The 18,984-nt window shown below is 38.8% G+C and overlaps 1 protein-coding gene across 2 annotated transcripts in view; it reads right to left on the minus strand.

Annotated features, from left to right (window-relative positions):
* Window positions 1-18,984, minus strand: part of ELOVL6 (ELOVL fatty acid elongase 6) — a 143,361-nt gene that overhangs the window by 19,947 nt on the left and 104,430 nt on the right. For both annotated transcript variants that reach the window (XM_059923429.1, XM_059923430.1), the window contains exon 4: window positions 731-882. In XM_059923429.1, the coding sequence (XP_059779412.1) occupies window positions 731-882 (152 nt within the window). The remainder of the gene's footprint in view (window positions 1-730; window positions 883-18,984) is intronic.

An 18,984-nucleotide genomic window follows, 5' to 3' on the forward strand; every position in this document is an offset into this window, starting at 1 on the left:
ATTTTCCTGGGGAACCGTGTCTTTGTCAAACACTTGCTACTTAATTTTTCACTGTTTCTGCTAACTTGTGCCACATTTACATTAAGACTATTAAAGAGTTAAAGGAAAAACCTTAGGAATCTACATATATAGATTTTGGATTAATTTCTAGCCCCAGTATTTTGGATTAGTTTCTAGAAGATGAACTACATTTCCCTAAGGCCTATTTCTTTGATGATTAAAATTAAACAACACCAGAAACTAACACTTAATATTTCGTTAATGAGAACATGAGGATACCCAAACAAAAAGCTGAATTTCCTAGTCTGCGTCCAAACTCCAGAGCTGAAATTACGCTTCGATGTGGGACTGGGAAATAGCTGTGTGGCTAACTTTTCCCAATATTCTAATATTAGCTCAGCTGTTAATGGCCTCAGAGAAGGGGCTGGGTAGATGTTATAAGCCTCTGGAAGTGTGTTTTCAGTAAGGCTTGGATACGTGCATGTTCTATGTAAACTATTCTGCTCTTCTTATTCAATGTACAATTATTTAAAAGGAGGGAAGGAGGGGAGAGAAAAAAAACAGTGGAAGTTAGTCAAGAACGCAAATTCATTCATTGTAACTTTCCTGCAACCAGTAAAACAGGACCTTCAAATTATTTCTTTGTTCGTTTTTCCATAAATATTGTGGGTGTGTAGCTACAAAGGGGTGGGGGTTTGGGGGAGGAAATGTAAGGAGAGAAGACACTCACCTAGTTCGGGTGCTTTGCTTAGCACAAATGCATAAGCCCAGAATTTGCTGACAGGTCCATTGTAAAAACCCTGGTCACAAACTGAATGCTTCAGGCCTTTGGTCATCAAAATGTACACCATATAAGCACCAGTTCGAAGAGCACCGAATATACTTCATAATGAAAAGAGAAAAGAAACAACATTCAGGAAAATAATTTCACATCTGACATTAACCATTCTTAGAAGACTGCCATCGGCAGGAAATAGGTAGAGAGGCATCACGTCATTTGCATTTACCCAGAAGCATTTAAAAATGTTTTGTAAACAAGAGTAGGAAAATTCCTCAGTGCTTTCTTCTGAAGGCCATGCCACTTATTCTGCACCAGTGTTCCAAAAAGAGGTCATGGAAAAGGGGAATGGATCCAGGGCAGGATCTCAAGAATTCTGATAACCTTTGTTTTTCAGCTTGAGAACTATCCCTTGGGATGAGATGGGGTTGGCTGAAAACTCCTGGAATTATCTCAGTTCTGTCCTTTGTCCAATCATTCTCCAAATCGCCTGGCTCTGTTCCCTGAATCTCTCTCTCTATTCCGTCTTTCTCACAGAAGCCAGAGGAAGAAGGCTTAGCTCTGCTGTCAGAACCCCCGCTCCACCCGCCGAAGTCCATCCAGGTTCACGCCCCTGAGCTCCCATAACCATTCACTGACACCGCTCCAACACTGTCCTTCAATGCCCTGTATTGTATTTGCCTCTACATAGGCGTGGGTGCTCAAAGACTGTTGAAAAAGTGAGATTGTTGAAAAGAAAACTGACATATGGACTTGTTATCAAGGAACTGCTAAGGAAACAGGAGAGCTCTGGAGTGTGTTGAGCTCAATGATGTAACATGAAGTATGAAAGGACTTGGCAACTGGAACAGGCAACCTCCGTCACGTAGTGAACCCCGTACGCATGTGTCCCAGAGTTCACAAGCCACACGCATGACTGAAAGGAGAGCTGGCTGACCATGGGGGGGAGATGTGTTTACCCATCCTATTTCTGGCAGCACTCCCTTTTTAGGTTCTAAAAGTCAGTTAGCATAGAAAACAAATTTATGGTTACCAAAGGGGAAAAGGGGGTGGGGGAGGGATAAATTAGGAGTTTGGGATTAGCAGATACACACTACTATATATAAAATACACACCAAGCTCCTACTGTATAGCACAGGGAACTATATTCAGTATCTTATCATAAACCATATTGGAAAAGACTATGAAAAAGAATAATATATGTGTGTGTATAACTGAATCACTTTGCTGTACCCCAGAAACTAACATAACATTGTAACTCAACTATGCTCCAATTAAAAAAGGAAAATTAAATTAAAAACAGTCAGGAGATAAACTAGTGAACAGCTACTTAAATGAGCAGCAACCTCACCCAACAGGGAAATAGGAGTTTTCTTTCTTTTCAGAGGCATTATCATTTATTTAAAATGTCTTAAGTGCTGCCCCCGACTAAGTCATTCCACTAGGCTACCCCGTCCACAAACATGCATCCACCAGCGAGAACTAAAGGTCAACTCTGCACAGAACCAAGGTAATGAAGTTAAATTCCTGGCAACTGTCTATTAAGTGGGGATTTTGTGAGTAGCTTCTCTAATGACATATGGCCTACATTAAACAGAGTGACTCTTTCCAACATATAAAACAATCCTGCATAGGATTATTGGTATGATTTTACATTTGTAGATCTTGTTTAATCCTTCAGTGTCTCCCCGCTGTACTTAGAATGTAACCCCCAACTCCTTAGTGGGACCTGCAAGGCTCTGAATGACCCACCTTCCTTCCTGCCATTCTCTTCCCACTCACTGTGAGCCAATCATTCCAGCACTTTCTGATCCTTTCAGTTTTCTGCCTTTTCCTCTTCTTAGGGAGCTTTTCTTCCCCATGTTCACTTGAAGGCTGCTCCTTTTCAGTTTCTTGTCTCAAAGAAATGTCCCCTCCTGCTGGAATGACCTAAGCCTTTACAGTCAATAAGCTGTCCCGATTTGGGAATGGGGAGTTGGATTTCATTGGGAACGTCAGGTAATGGAGATTTTGCCGTCTTTCCTGAATTGATTTTTCATGGTTTGTCTTTACCTCACCAGATGATGGCTAAATTTTCATAGGAAAAGTTGCCACCATCACCAAATTAAGATTATTAGCAAACTGGGGACTGACTTGCTGCTATGGAAGGTATTATGGAAATATGGATATGGCATGTCTATTGCATACAGAGCAGACACTGTTGGTTGCCTATTCAAGGGCCAAGTCCCTTTCTCCTTCTCCGTGTTGAAAGAACCCTGATTTTGTCCAGGTTCTCCCAACTCATGATTCCCCTAAGGAAGGTGACCTTATCTTCAATTTAGGAATAAATCCTAATTACCTAAGCAAGTTTTAGTAACTTCCCACTTCCCACTTCCCTTACCAGTGATTTGTTAAGATGGGCACTGACCCAATTCTAGCCAATGTGGTGTGAGGAGGGGGCTGCTGGGGGCCTTTTTGGGAAAGGTTTCCTTACTCATTACCACATATTGCTTGGAAGTGCAAGCCATCTTGCAACCAGGAGGGAGCTACCTTGAGGACAAAGCTAAGTCAGAGAGGATGGCAAAGTATTCCTTCAAGATGTGACTGAGCTGCTGAGTTAACCAATCTTTCAGTGACCCCATCACAAGACTTCTCATTTTGGGGATAAAACTTCCTTACTGTATAAGCTATTTGGAGTTTTGCTTTTTATTATTTACACCCCAAAGCGTCCCAGCAGACACAACACACCAGAGACTTCAGGAGACTTTTGAATACTAGTTAACATTTGGTAGCTATCAAATCTTGGCCAACCCAATACATCTAGTCATAGACACTGCTGGTGAACTACTTACTGTATCAGTTATCTGCCTTTCATAGACCAGTGGGAGATATGTCAGTGACTTTTGTACACGCCAAAAGGAAAGAAACACACAAATGACACACTTTCACTATGCATCGGTCTCTGCTCCTTAGCCCCAGACCTATGACTTTTCTGAACCATCAGTACGTTGTAGGGACCATGTCTCTCCCCACTGAGTCAAGCCCACCACACCCAGGAAGCTGAGCCCTTCCTCTACTATATTTTGCTGCTAGACTGTGTGCTTCACACATGATCAGAGTAGATCCAAGGAAAGTAACTTTGGAATAATTACTACCTTTTTATCTTCCTGAGTCTCAAAACTCATTGTAGTTTAACTATACCTAATTTCTTAAGTATTGGCACAGCTATTAATCCTTTCATTTGTTAAATATTTATTGGCAATGTTCTAGATGCTGGGGTGACAAGAATCAATACACTGACCCTGGCTGCTGCTGCTGCAAGACTTCGGAGGAGGTGGTATTGGAGTTAGGCATAAATACGTATCCAAACTTTGAGGGTTAGGGCACGAGGAGGTCATTTCAGAGCACTGCAGAATTGAAAGTTTAGGTATCATGGTGACCCACAACATTACTGGCAACAAGAGCATAGCACATATTATTGTCCCATATCTGGACATAAGCCTCACTCCCTAAGCTCTGAACAATAAGGCTGACTCAAAACAGAGGACAGTGCATTTTTCAGGGAAACCCTCAGTGCCAGCCATTGGGCCTATGTGTCTGAGGGCAAAGGCGCTTTGTTGTGATGTGACAATGCTACTGCTGGGGAGCTGTAGGGGAGCTGCTTGGCCAGGGGGATGATTGTTATTTGTGGGAAGCCAGTAGCTCTGCCTCTGGCACATCTCAGCCACTGTACTCTTTGGAACCATACAGCTTTTTGTTAAAACTGGGCACAGGGCACAGGGTCCTTAGACTGTGATACTTAAAGGGAGCAAACATTTTTTCCTCCCTAAGTCACATCATCTTGATGTGATGCAAGAGACAAATATGCAGCTTATGTTCTGCTCTGCCCAGTCCTTACTCATACTTCTGGCGGATATTACTAATCAATCTTGACATACTCTCTGGCCATGCCTGGACATTGCATCAACGTTCCCAACCAGTATAAGCCACTACCAATAGATTAGAGCTGCAAACGTTAATCACAGTGCTCTCATTTACTAGCTTAATGACTGGACAAATTACTTAACCTCTCTAAGTCTTTATTCATCTGAAATAATAATCATACCTAACTTGTAAATTAGTTCTATGAATTTTGTAGAACCATGTAAGTAAGGTATTTAGTTAGCATAGAGCCTCTAATATATAGGTGCTGAATAAAACAGTTTTTATTGTACTATTATTATTTTATTACTATTTATTGCTGTTATTATTGCTGCTTTACTTGGTCTGTCCTTCAGTGTTGAAAATCACTTTTAACTCTCATCTCACTTTATCAGGTAAGAGCGGTTAAGTCTAATTATCCCTAATCGAAAGTCAAGGAAACTGATATACTGAGAATTTGATTTGCACTAATGATTATTCCTGTTATTAAGTGTTTTATTGTTAAGTGTTTATTAAGTGTTTTATTTCATGAGCCAACTTTTCACAAAATAAGTGATAGCAAGTTCACAGTAGAATGTGAAATGAGCATTTCCTATAGAACATGTTGAGGGAGAGATTGTTGGTATAGAAAAGCATCTGGTTCATATGAAATTTATCTTTCGATCAGATGATAAAGGTTATTCTAAATCTAGGGCCTCAAAGAGGCCGAGAGTCTGGGCCACTGTGTTTAATGAGGGCAGATGACTACTTACTGCATCATACCCCTTTTCTAGCTGTTAAGGTCACAAGAGCATCTTTTTTTGTTTTTTTTTTAAAGAGATACATCATTTTTCCTACCAAAATCTAGTTTCAATTATAACAGTTAATGGTAGAGCTCAGTGGAGGGTGCAGTGGATGTTTCTGCCCCCTTTAGCTATGTTAGGCACAATGCAGCAAGGAGATCTGGAGGAGATCACAGCCTGATTAACTGAGGTGCTTCTTCTCTATCAGATGTTCTGGATTTCTGGTCCAGAAGAAGCCTGTTTCATCATCATTAATCATTTGCCACGGATGTACTCAAGGAAGTGCCAAGAATGCCCATCGGACTGTTACTGTGATACTCTGGGGGCGGGGATAGGAACCTTCTATTCTGTGCCATACGCATTTCTGCATTGTTTGACTATTTTAAAGCAAGCAGATATTAGATTGACAAGTTAAAAAATATATTTTTAAAATAGGTGCCTAGTTACAATTTATACATTGAATAAATAATCACAATGATACTAGCTTGCAACTTCTTAGTATGAGGTTGAGATACAACACTAATCCCTGATCAACCCATGGATGACACACTGGCACTGGGACTGGCGAAGAAAAACTGACTTATTTATTGAATCAACACCTATGTCATCAACATCCGCCAAGTGTCAGATATTATAGTACTCACTGGGTCAGCGAGAGTCTCTACAGCTCATTGTAGGAGACAATAAACATGTAAATAAACAAATATATGTGTATTGTAGAAACAAATTTCAAATTCTGATGGAACAATTCATGGTGTAAGTGCTGGGGTCCTTTCTAAAAAAGCTTGAGAGATATGGCTAATCTTCTTTCAAACCCACACTCTGACTATGAGGTCTGACTATGTATTTACTTGAGAAAAAGTTAAATAACCCTGTATTCTAGCCTTCCAATTTTAGTGCCATCTGGAAGTCAAAGTGGAATACCTCAGTAATGACTCTAAGAATTCCAGAATTCTGCCCTGTGAAGAAAGAGCCTTGGGTATAAATCATCAATAATACTTTCAATTATTTCTACATGAACATTAATAGTTGATAAAACCACTTTGGCATTGCTCCCTTCTTGGCCCTCAACTTAAATGTAAGGTATTTTGGACTCAAAACAAGGTTTCTCAAGGACTTTTTATTATGAAGTGCCAACCACACTGACCCCCTTCCCCCCTCCCCACTCCCAGCTAACTCAATAACCAAAGGTGCAATTACTTCCAGGATTGAGCAACAAAAACATTTCATTACACTTGTATCCTATAATCAGAAAAAGAAAAAAGAAAAAACTTGTGAAATTTTGTCAGTTGTCAAAACATGGGAACGTCTGATCTAACAGTAGCTACTCTTTATAAACATGGGAGAGGCCACTGATTTTCCTGATAACAAACTTTAACTGCCATTAGACTCTTTTAGACTCTGACAACTGTCCTAGACTCTGACAGTTTCCAGAATAGGAAGAATACTCAATGATCCCAGAATAGGTTAAAGCAACTTAACAACAACCAAAAAATTGCCATGCTTGTGACAGGGAATGATGGCATGTCCATATCAGTATCATGTCTCTAACGACAACCCACCTTTCCACACTTGATGACAGGTATCCTTAACAGAGAATGTCTATTTTAGTTTGGTCTAGTCTGGTCTTTGCTAAAAACATATTTTTCAATAATAATATAACAAGCCATCAATGTGTGAAGTTTTTTTTTTGTCCAATAAATCAGCAGTTAAATGGGGATATACATCATAGTTTTAAAAAATTTACTTTCTCTACTCTTTCTCCAGTAACAATTCAGAGTGTACATTTTCACTTTTTACGGAGTGATCATTTCTAAGTGTGACTCATCTATCTTGATTGGCATATTTAATTGCATATCTCCATTAGAAAGTTTGAAGTTCCTTGTGGATCAAGAAACATGAGGCTAAAATTACATTATATATATATACACACACACATCAAAATTAAAAATACACACATCTTTTGAAATCTTGCCATTTGGGACAACGTGGATGGACCTTGAGGGTATTAAGTTAAGTGAAATAAGCCAGACTGAGAAAGACAAATACCATATGGTTTCACTCATATGTAGAATATAAAAAAACTAATAAACTAACAACAAAGATAAATGAATAAACCAAACCAAACAAAAATATGTAGATGTAGAAGAGAGAGTAGTGGTTACCAGAGGGGGAGGGTCAAATGGGTAAAGGGCATCAACTCTAGGGTGATAGATACTAAAATTTTGGTGGTGAGCACACTGTAGGGTATATGGAAATAAAAATATAATATTGTACACATGAAACATATAGTGTTATGAACCAATGTTATCTCAATTTTAAAAAATTAATAAAAAAAGCAAAAAGATGGTTAGGACATAATATAAATGTCCTAATATAACTGACATGAGAATTATTAAATATATTACAATGAACACAATACAGCAATAAAATATACCAGGTACAGTTGCCTTAGGTGCTGACATAGAAGAGCTCCAGGGTAAATGATGATTAAGTGAAAAATATAAGGAGCAGAACATTCTATAGTATGATCCAATTTGTGTACATTTTAAAAAGATTATGCATACACAAACTGTTAGTTATAAAAATATTTATGAAAGAAAACCATTCAAGCTGTTAACAATCATTCCTATTAGAATTCTGTTTTACAATATCCATGCATTGCTTTTTTTCAGGAGCTATTAGAAACCTAATTTTAAATTCTCATTTCTAATATTTATAATCTGATATCAAATAACCCTTGGGTTTTTTATTAATAAAAAAATGATACCTTAAAAGCAGTATGGAGGTTCCTTAAAAAATTAAAAACGTAGAACCTACCCTATGGTCTAGCAATTCCACTCGTGGGTATATATCCAGAAAAAAACAAAGACTCTAATTTGAAAAGACACATGAACACCAGTGTTCATAGTGGTGCTATTTACAACAGCCAAGACATGGGAGCAACCTAAGTGTCCATCAACAGATGACTGGCTTAAGAAGATGTGGTACACATACACACACACACACACACACACACACACACACACACTCGTGCATTACTTAGCCATAAAAAAGAATGCAATATTGCCATTTGCAGCAACATGAATGGACCTAGAGAATATTATGCTTAGTGAAATAAGTCAGAGGAAGACAAATGGTATATAATATCATTTCTATGTGGAATCTAAAAAATAATACAAATGACTCTGTATACAAAACAGAAACAGTCCCACAGATATAGAAAACAAACGTATGGTTACGAAAGGGAAGTGGGAGGTGAGGAGTGATAAATTAGGAGTATAGGTTTAACAGATACAAACTATACACTAAAATAGACAAGCGACAGGGTTTACTGTATAGCTTAGGGAATTATATCCAATATCTTGTAATAACCTATAAGGGAATATAATCTGCAAACAAACAAAAACAACCCCAAACTGAATCAATATGCTGTACACCTGAAACTAACACAATGTTGTATATCAACTATATCTCAGCAAAAAAAAAAAGATACCTTAAAGGTCTGAATGTTACTTAGTCAATAACTCCTTTGCTTCTCAGAGATCAGATATATTAGATGGAGCTTTTAGTCTACAGGGGAATCAGACAGCCAACAACAACCATGAAAAGGAACAGAAATAAATAATTGAAACTGAGATACACGGCAAATCCTGAGCAGAAAAGCTGAATCTAGTTTAGAACAGGAATGGGAGGATAGAGGAAGCCTCTGGAGAAATATCATTTAAACACTGAAATATGGAGTAGCTTCCACTGCATTTCTTGTAATGGTATCTACTGTTAAATAGAATCGCATGGGATGATATTCATGAACTCCTAGACTAAGTAAATGCTACATGTTGCGTGTGGAGTCTATCAGAGCTAAAGACTTCATGAAAGAAGCTATCTTAGTGGATACTTTGGTTCCCTGACAGACAGAGAGAAGGCGGGCATGTACCCTATGACTGTTCTCCATACCCACCACGAATCCCCTTGATAAGTCAGAAAACTTCAGTCTGAAATAGATGTTCTTATTAGAAGTTTGGTAGGATGGTTTGGTATTGATGCACTTTCTGATGTATCTGTCTATTACCTTAACTTGTAAACCTAAGCGTTGGGGGAAAAAAAAAAAAGAAGAAGCCTTAAGGATCTGAATTGTTGCTTAGAGAATACTGCAGGGTACAGTCTTTGCATCTGGAGTGTGCAATTTGGATATAACACACTTATTCCAGGTATCTGACAAGGCAAAAAATATTGGGTCAAGTTTGAAAAACTAACTTGATATAGACCAGCCTGGCAGAGTGGAGAGTAAGGAAGAGTGGCAAGATTTAAAAAAAATAGCAAGAATAAAGACTACTGGAGCCATAATGGATCTCAATTAGAATTCCCCCAAAGAAATATGATACCTGGCTCTAGAACTATAACAGTTTAGTTTTAATTTAGAATTTTGATTGATTGCACACTGTTTCATAAAATAGGCAGGATTTTCTTTTATGTTACTTGAGCCACTGTTATTATGTTTTAATCTGAGATACAGGAATTTCACTTCCTTGGCAAGACCAGTAGCCTCCACCCCATCAGGGCTAGAGTGGAAGGGGGCCACTGCTATTTTGCCCCGACTCTCAGACCACATGACGCCAGCTTCAATTCTGGCTGACAAGTACTTAACTAGATGGTGGCATGACATTTAAAGAACTTTATTGAGCTCCTACGTTATGAAATTTGATTTTCACAACAACTTCATGGGGCACCACTCTCCTGGTTATATAGACAAAGAGAGAAATAGGCATGGGGAAGGCAGGGGACTGGCCCAAGGTTACACAGTTACTAAGTAACAGAATCTTCTGACTACAGCTCCAGTGCTTTGCCCTTTACCCAGCACTGACCCTGAACTCCTCAGTTGGCTTTCATTTAGGATAGTGGTTCTCAACCTGATTGGACATGACAATCACCAAGATTCGTGCTAAAACAATTCTAATGCCTAGAACCCATCTCATACCAATTCACTCAGCATCTTAGATGTGGAAGCACCTATGAGTCCTGGCTCTGGGTTAGGGACACCCTGGAGACTTCATCCTCCAGGCTGCCTTCCACTCCCCACTCCATGAACCTCTGGATGAAGCTGCCCAGGTAACTGATGAAGAAATTTGCCTATCTCTGTATCACTGCTGTCCTAGATGAGAACCCTTCTCTCTGAATTCAACCACTGATGGGATGTCATCTAATTCATTCCTGGGAAAGTGGAGACTTGCCCGTGACTAAGGCTTATTGGCTTTCACCTACATATGGAAAGAACTGTGTGCTGGTTTCTGGACTTTTACAAATGGGAACAAAGAGATAAAGTCTTACAATCAGTGACCCCTATTAAGTATGGCAGAAAATTAAAGTAAGAGACTTGTATGAACTAAAAAGCACCTGAAAATAAATGTGGGCATAATAGAGATTAATGTTGAGGCCAAAAACTCACCAGAACCACAAAAGTGGTTACACGTCTTGTTTTATAGAAAACTTTGTTCCTTTGAGAAAAACTCTTAATCTCTTTTGGAATATTCCCAAATTACTAGGACAGCGATAACTCCAGTGCCAAGACTAACAGCGTTGACCCATTAACTCCATTGCACAGTCTTAACTAGGTTTCACAACTGCAAGAGGAAACCAAACTTTTTTGTTTTTTTCTGAGGGATGATTAATGAAAATTTCATTGGGAGAATACTTGAGTTGATGATATATAACATTATCTGTATAAACAGTCTGTTCCCCAACCCAACCCAATGCAAAAACTGAAACAAAAAAGAAGGAAAGAAGGGAGGGAAGGAGGAGAAAAAGTCACGATGACCCTCAGTTTTCAACATCCTTAAAACTGGGGACTAGGAATGTCCTTTAGGATTTGAGCCCTAAACTTCTGTCAGATCATATTATAACTATAAAAGAAAGGGAGGAAACATAAGTCATACGTTTCTTGCTCTTTATGTGCCCAATTCCTTTCTTTGGGCTGCTAATCTAAAAATCCATTAGATAAATTTTTAATCTTTTAAAGCAGCTCATTGATTTATTTTTTTTCTGAAATTTTCATCGTCATTCACCATAATTGAATGACTATAATCACAAGACATACCAAAGAAAGTAAATTTAAACAATACTCATTTCATAAATATTTATGAAGTATAAATGCCTACCACGTGATAGGCCCTGTGCCATACCTTACTCCTATTGAAAAGAGTTTAAGAGATCACTCAAACACCACCATTGAAAAGAGATAGTAGGAAAGAGAAAGATATTCCTTTCTAAAACATATCTTGTGTTAATATATTTTTTTAAGATAGGGATATACAGATCTCCAGGGAAATTTCTGGGAGATCTGCCAAAGGATCACATGGCCTGAAACATCTGGTGAGCTCTTTGGCAACTTTATAATGTGATCGTGGGAGACCCAGCCTCCCCATCTTTGGGTCTTTTGCATCAGAAATACAGTAGTTCTCACACAGATCAATTCACCACCACCGACGTGAAACTAGAGGGATGGACAGATAGACAGATAGATATTGACTGGAGCCCTTCAATGAGAGCTACCGACTTACTAGAGAGAGCCTAAGTCTTAGCAGATAACTGGTGATCTCAGAACATTGAGCCTGCACGTTAAAAAGTGGCAGTTGTGAAAATTCATTGTAGTGCTATTCCTAGGAATCGCTGGGAATTTATCTTCCAGGTGAAACTCAACCTCTTCAACTGTAAGGTGTTTATAGATGGTGCCCAGATGGGTCACTCTCCAAAAGTGACACACCGGCAGTGGTTGGCAGTGACTAATACTGCAGAGCTCACCGACTCCTCTGAAAGAGACCCCAGCCACAAACCCTAAACAGCACTTACAATCTCTGAACTCGTGGCCAATTCTGAATCCCTTTCTTAAAAATGTCAACATGCTGGCATGGCTATTCTGACCTTTGTGAATATCCAAATAGTCTGCTGTGGGATCCTCTCACTTCCATTCCACGAACTTCCCATGGCTCCATGGAAGTCTGAGAGTTTTCCCTCTCTTGCACCTCAAAGCCCGAAGTATAGCCTCCCACAGTCCTGTACAATGAGGCCACAGGGACTCGTGGTCCCAATTTCATCACAAAATAATTTTCAAAACAGAAATCGTAGCATAGACAAGCACATTGTGATACATTTGGGTATACCAAGTCTAATGGAAGAAGAAAAATCCACTCTGTTCCTTAACTCTTCTCTAGACCCTTGGCTTGCTTACTGTCTGTTTCCATTTTTCTTATTAATCCAGATTTTTGAGTAGAGACAAGTCTGTTATCTACTAGCAGCAAAAAGTGGAGATGACCAAAATGACTACTTTAAATTATTATGCCTATGAAAAGTTTTATATGAAAATTTTCATCTGTCTTCACCCAATTAAACAAGACATGCACATCCCTAAATAAGACTATTCATGTAGGAAGGTAATGCTAATCACTAGTAAAATATAATATCCATTGAGATAACTTATATGAAAATATTTCTGATGACAAAGGCATCCTCTAGAAGTTTAAGGTGTTATCAGGGAGGCACCCTGGTGTTAGGCAAAGAAAATCTGGCAACCAGATTCCTCCAAGTACTGAGTGCTTTAGGGCACGTCCCATAAATCTTCTCACTTCCTTTGTAAAATGAAAATGGCATAGTCTAATATTCTGCCTACATCACAAGGTGTCATGAGGGTCACATAAGCTGATGGATGTTAAAATTATTCACTAGCCAACAGTAAAACATTATTATTGATAACACCACAGTCTTTCATCAACACATCTTTTCCTGACTACATCATTTTTTTCTTCTAATTTTATTGAGATATAATTGGCCTACAGCACTGTATAAGTTTAAAGGGTACAACATAATGGTTTGATGTATCTACATCATGAGATGATGACCACAATCAAGTTTAGTGAACAGCTATCATCTCATATAGATACAAGATTAAAGAAATACAAAAAAATTTTGTTCCCTTGTGATGAGCACTCTTAGGGTTTCCTCTCTTAACCACTTTCATATACAACATGCAGCAACGTTCATTATATTGATCACATGGTACATTACATCCCTAGCACTTATTTATCTTATAACTGGAATTTTGTACATTTTGACCACCTTCATCTAACTTCCCCTCCCATGCCCCACCTCTGGTGACCAAAAATCTAATCACTTTTTCTATGAGTTTGTTCGTTTTTTAAGTATAATTGACCTACAACGTTGTGTTAGTTCCTGATACACGACATAGTGATTCAATATTTCTATACATTTCAAAATGATCAACCCAACATGTCTAGTTACCATCTGTCACCATACAAAGACACTACATAATTATTGCCCATATTCCCTACACTCGTTTCATCCCTGTGACTCATTTATTTTGCACCTGGAAGTTTGTACCTCTTAATCTCCCTCAGCTACTTCTCTTCTTCCTCCATACATCATTTTCATCTATAATCTCTCTAATTTCTGTTGAAGCAAACACACATAGTAACTGTGTTCTGTGAATCTGTAAGAGCTAGGAACATGCTTACACTCTACTACTGCTCTGTTTATTTTGGTGCATTTCTTTCTTCCTCAAACACAAAAAATTTTAAGGTCAATCTGTTAGAGCTGAATGATGATATTCTGGTTAACTTTTAAGAAAAGACATCTATGTATATATTTGTCTCTTAGTTAAGAAATCATACCTGACTACTAAAGATTAACAATTGAAAACAACAACAATGTTAACCACAAAAATAGAGAGCATTAAAGCTTTGATCCCTTGTGTTAATACTGGAAAAAATCTCAAGCCCATTCAAGCACTTGGTTGGGACCGCAAGTGCATGGAAATATCTCCAGCTCGTATGTTTCATACCACATGGAAGCACACTTTGCACCTGGACTGGTTTGGCATTCCATCATTCCTATTCCTCTTTCTTCCCACAGAGGAATTTTTTTTTCAACCCTCAAGGCAGGAAAAGTTTTAACAACCATTAAGTGTGCTTCCACAAATTATCTTAAAAGTGTTTGGTACCTAAGGCTGGAAGTGGTTTGGGCCTGTGAGTTACTCTGGGCCCTATGAATAATAGGAACTCAATGGGTATTTGTGTGCTATGGTAGTTATGATTATGAGTAGGATTGGGTAATAAAAACAAAGGTTTCCAGGGACTTCCCTGGTGGTCCAGTGGTAAAGAATCCGCCTTCCAGTGCAGGGGACGTGGGTTTGATCCCTGGTCAGGGAACTAAGATCCCACATGCTGAGGGGCAACTCAGTCCACGCCCGCCACAACTACTGAGTGTGCGCGCCTCAACTAGAGAGCCTACGTGCCGCCAACTACAGAGCCCATGCGCCCTGGAGCCCATGCACCACAACTAGAGAGAAACCCACGTGCCCCAATGAAAGATCCCGCATGCCGCAACGAAGATCCCACATGCCACAGCTAAGACCCGATGTAGCCAAGAATAAAATAAATAAATAAATTTAAGAACAAAAGCAGGGCTTCCCTGGTGGCGCAGTGGTTGAGAATCTGCCTGCCAACGCAGGGGACACGGGTTCGAGCCCTGGTCTGGGAAGATCCCACATGCCGTGGAGCAACTAGGCCCGTGAGCCACAACTACTGAGCCTGCGTGTCTGGAGCCTGTGCTCTGCAATAAGAGAGGCCACGACAGTGAGAGGCCCGCGCACCGTGATGAAGGGTGGCCCCCGCTCGCCGCAACTAGAGAAAGCTCTCACAGAAATGAAGACCCAACACACCCCAAAATAAATAAATAAATTAAAAAAAAACAAAAACAAAAACAAAAACAAAAAACCCCAAATGTTTCCAAAAGTCAGCGGACTTTGCTTTCTCTTGTCTCACAGATCACCGCGCTACTGAACTTTCCGAATGGCCTCCTCACGCACAGTTGAACTCTCCAGACCTCTGTAAATTTCCTCAGGGGAGAAAGTCTTCTCACTTTCTTATCAAACATGAGCCTGAGGAACAAGGGGAATTCCCTCCACCTCTGCTCCTCACTTCCCAGCCATCCCAGCAAAGAAGATGGGACCCTGAGGTTTTAGGACTTTTCTCTCCTCTGGAGGAGAAGCCAGTTTCCATCTGATGTTTGAGAAGGGAAAAGAAAAAATATAGCCTAGAACACAAATGGGAGGCAGTTGGTTTGTGTGTGGCATTTCCGACCTCCCGTTCTGGCCTCCTCCCTTGTCCTGACTCCTTTCCTTTCCCATAACCCACAGCCCATCAGAACTTTGAGTTTCAAAGTACAGATTCTTCTGCTCCTCCACCTCTACCGGAACTTCCCATAATTTCTCAATTAGATGTTAAAGACAAATGAGATTGGAGGAGGGAATGACTGACACTCCCTTACTCTTCCTGGGGTGTTAGGTGACTTTTCAACTAATACAAGTGCAGATAGAGTCCAGGTCCCTAAAGAATTCCAGACAGGGAAGGGACAGGAGTTTTTAATCATTCATGCATTCAACCAATTATTTCTTGTGTGTTTTATATGTTTCAGGCGCTATTTTGAGTGAAGGAGAGTCCTGAAATTTTAGGGCCTGGAGAAGTTTAGAAAGGTTTAGGAAGTTTAGAAAGACATTAGGTACCAGGCATACAACAGTAAACTCAATAGATAGGTCTTGAATTTCTTGGAGCTTACATTTTAAAGTGGGGTCAAAGATAGTATATCAGGAAAATTTGTTATTCTGGGAGAAATGCCACCTAAAATGTTACCTAAGCAAAATGTTACCTAAATCAAAAGAGTGCCAAATCCATCTCCCAGTTCAAACTCCTGTACCTTGGGCAATCACTTCAAGAACACAAATTAGATGGATTTTCCAGTTAATGATTTAAAATATTGGAACCAAAGACAAATCAAAAAGTCCAAACATAGGTGACATATGCGTCTTTGATAAAAATACTAAAATGACTTCCAGAAACAAATCAAAGTTTCCAACAATGAAGAGATGATAGAATGAAACCCAACTTGATCAAAATTATTATAGGCATCGTGGTGTTGCATGGAAGTATCACAGCACAGAAACGGTAATCTCTAACAAGCAGAGTATAAAACTGAGCTCCAGCATCACATGGTCACAGTCAGTATCAACACCAAACCAGTATCAGGCAAGGTGAAGAAATTGCCTGATAATGACTCAGCACTTGAAGCTGTGAATTGAATACCTTTATCAGTAGAGATGAAGAATTAGTGATGAGTGGCTGAAGGAAAGAGAGATAAACATTAGTACCAATGTCTTGGGACAAGAATGCTACAAAGCATGAGAGGATGAGGGTGAAATCAGAACTATTCTCTAAAATATACTGTATATAACTATATATGGTAGGCTGTATCAAGTTTTCATTATAGAATCATAATGAACTTGACCGTTATCCACAAACCCCTTAGCAACTCCATAGACATCTGAAATTAAGGAACCCCTTGGTATTGTTACATGTAAGTATCATAACTCGTAAACCTTACTTGAATACTGAGACAAGAATCTGGCACCCAACGTGAGCAAAATCAGAGCAGTTATCCCTTTAGAAAATTTTAATTTTATCCGATTGTTTCTACCTGGGGTTATTCATTTAAAAAAAATCTTTTATTCTAGCTACAGCTACCTTTTTATTCCTCACAGTGTGAATGTTCCTATGATCTGCTGACAAACATACAACAGCGGTGGGAAAAAAAAAGATGTTCTCACAGATTTAATCCACCCAGGCACCTGATTTATTTCAAAAGAAGAAACGACTAAGTTACCCATCAGAATTGCTAAAGCTAAGAGAAATGGACAATATCAATGGTTGGTGAGAATGGGGAGCAACTGGAATTTTCACATGCTGTTGGTGAGAACTTAAATTGGTACAAACTCTTTGGAAAACTGTTTGGCAGAATTTCCTAAAGCCAAACCCTCTGACTGAGCAATTCCTCTTTTAGGTAAAAACCCAACAGAAATGCCAACATAGTGCACACTAAAGGACAGGTATACAAATGTTCACAGCAGCATTATTCATAATGTCTCCATGGTAAAACAACCCAAATGTCTACCTATGATAGAGTAAAATAAAATGAATAAATGAAGTACTATACAGTACAGCTACATGTAAAACATGTATGCTTCTTACAAGTATAATGAATGAAAGATTCCAGGTCCACAAGGGTGTATATTGTGTGATTCTGTTCATATGAAGTTCAAATAGAGTCAAATTAATCTGATGATAGAAGTCAGAGTAGTAGTTACTTCTGGGGAGATAATACTTGGGAAGGGGCACAGAGAGATGCTTCCAAGGTGTTGGTAATGTTTTATATCTTGATCTGGATGGGTTTTACACAAGTGAGTTCACTTTGTTCGAAAAAAATCATTGAGTTCTACATTTACTATGTGTGCATTTTTCTGTATATATGATATACCAAAAATAAAAAGGCTTACAAAAAAAAAAAAAACCAAAAACCTTATTCTATGCCTACTACATACTAAATTATTTTTAGGTTCAAGGGATTAAAAAAAGAAAAAAAGACAAGGAACCTAGTGTCAGAACCTATATTCTAGTGTCTGTGTGGGGGGCAGATAACAATACATAAAAAAATAGCTTAAAGATTTCAGATAGTGGCAAGTGCCATAATGATAATAAAATTGGGTGAGGTGATAATGATTAAGGATGGGGGACAGCAAGATCATCTGCTGAGGTTAGAGGAGGCCTCTCAGAGGAGGTGACATGTGAGCTAATGAAAAGGAGCCAGTCTGGCCAAGACCTGGAGAAGAACATGGCAGGTAGAGGGACGGACAACGGCAAAGCAGGAGTGAGCTGCACGTGCTTGTGCTGTGAGGCCGGCGAGGCTGGCAGCGACAGGGGCTACAGGGAAACGTGGTTCAACAGGTGGGCAGGGACTAGCACTTGTATGGCCTTTGAGGGTTTTTATGTGGTTACAGTGAAAGTAATATTAAGAATTAATAATCAAAACCATAAAATTTATTTTATTCTAACTGCACTGCATAGGCATTGGTGGATTTTAAGCAGGGAAGTGACATGATGTGCTTTATGTTTTTAATGATAACTCAGACTGCTGTGTGAAGAATGGACTATAATACAATCAGAAATGCTACAATAATCAATATAACATTAATAGTTAATATAATTAAGACTAATGTATAATTATTAACAATATTAAAAGATAATGATTTATCACTATATAAGAAATCCACCAGGGAGAATATTTATTTATTTATTTATTTTTATTATTCTTTTTTTTTTTTAATGTCTGAAACATTTATATTAACATATTTCCATACATATTTCCATACAAATACAAATATAAGATTTTTAGAAATTTCATGTAATGTCTGAAACATTTATATTAACATATTTCCATACAAATAACCCAATGAAAGTTTAGTATTAGTTGTTTTGTTTGTTTTTTTATACTGCAGGTTCTTATTAGGCATCAGTTTTATACACATCAGTGTATACATGTCAATCCCAATCGCCCAATTCAGCACACCACCATCCCCACCTCACCGCAGTTTTCCCCCCTTGGTGTCCATATGTCCATTCTCTA

This window comes from Balaenoptera ricei, chromosome 5, assembly GCF_028023285.1.
Source record: "Balaenoptera ricei isolate mBalRic1 chromosome 5, mBalRic1.hap2, whole genome shotgun sequence".
Lineage (NCBI taxonomy): Eukaryota > Metazoa > Chordata > Mammalia > Artiodactyla > Balaenopteridae > Balaenoptera > Balaenoptera ricei.